The 889-nt window shown below is 28.1% G+C and overlaps 1 protein-coding gene across 1 annotated transcript, besides 2 other annotated features; it reads left to right on the top strand.

Annotated features, from left to right (window-relative positions):
- Positions 1-52: part of a sequence feature (AT_rich) that runs on past the window's edge.
- A 161-nt stretch (positions 53-213) lies between these two features.
- EDI_161400 (1-O-acylceramide synthase precursor, putative) lies at positions 214-889 on the top strand (the record flags this gene model as incomplete). The annotated part of the gene is made up of 1 exon (XM_001736317.1): positions 214-889. A coding segment is annotated over one exon (676 nt), but the record flags the coding sequence as incomplete, so codon positions are not given.
- Positions 734-762: a sequence feature (AT_rich).

Here is an 889-nt window from a genome sequence, read left to right as displayed (position 1 = left end):
AATTTTATTAATAAATGTATTGTTTACTTTTTTATCATTTTATCTATATTTAGAAATAGGATGAGAACAATCATAATGAATAAATCAAAAATCTATTTCCTTTAGTAGGATTAAAAGGACAAATGGACTAAATGAGAAAAGTCATGAGAAATGTGAATTCTAACAGTTTCGGAACAAACCCAATCTTAATTTATCAAAGGCTCATTGAAAGAAATGAAAACAAGATATTTTTTGTTCGTTATTTTATGGGTGATTTCATTAGGAAAAGAATGCCCAGCTAAAAAACCGATAGTATTTATTCCAGGGATTCTTGCGTCTATGTTAGAAGGGGATATTAATATAAAAGATATCAGTAAAACACCACTTCCAGAGAAATGTGATACACAAGTAGAATATGAAAGACTTTGGGTTGCATTAAAGAATGTTAGACCACTGAAGAATGAATGTTCATTAGGATATTTAACACCGATGTGGAATTCAACAAGTAAAGAGCAAATTGATATAGAAGGAGTTAATATTATTTCACCGAAATTTGGAAGTACATATGCATGTGATGAGATTGATCCTAATTGGCCCGTTTCAATATTTGCAAAATGTTTTCATGATTTAATTAAGAAATTTAAGAAATTAGGATATGTAGATGGAGATGATATGGTAGGGGCATCATATGATTGGAGATATTATAGATATGGAGAATATAAACATAAAAGAAATTGGTTTGAAGATACAAAAGAATTAATAATTAATACATATAATAAATATGGGAAAGTAGTTGTTATCTCCCATTCAATGGGAGGATTAATGTTTTATAAATTTTTAGATTATGTAGGAAAAGAATTTGCAGATAAATATATTGATAATTGGATTGCAATGTCAACACCATTCCTTG

Source organism: Entamoeba dispar, genomic scaffold (genome assembly GCF_000209125.1).
Source record: "Entamoeba dispar SAW760 scf_1105229459715 genomic scaffold, whole genome shotgun sequence".
NCBI classification, from domain to species: domain Eukaryota; phylum Evosea; order Mastigamoebida; family Endamoebidae; genus Entamoeba; species Entamoeba dispar.
The sequence above is the reverse complement of the archived record's forward strand: the minus strand, read 5'-3'. Positions and strand labels throughout refer to the sequence as shown.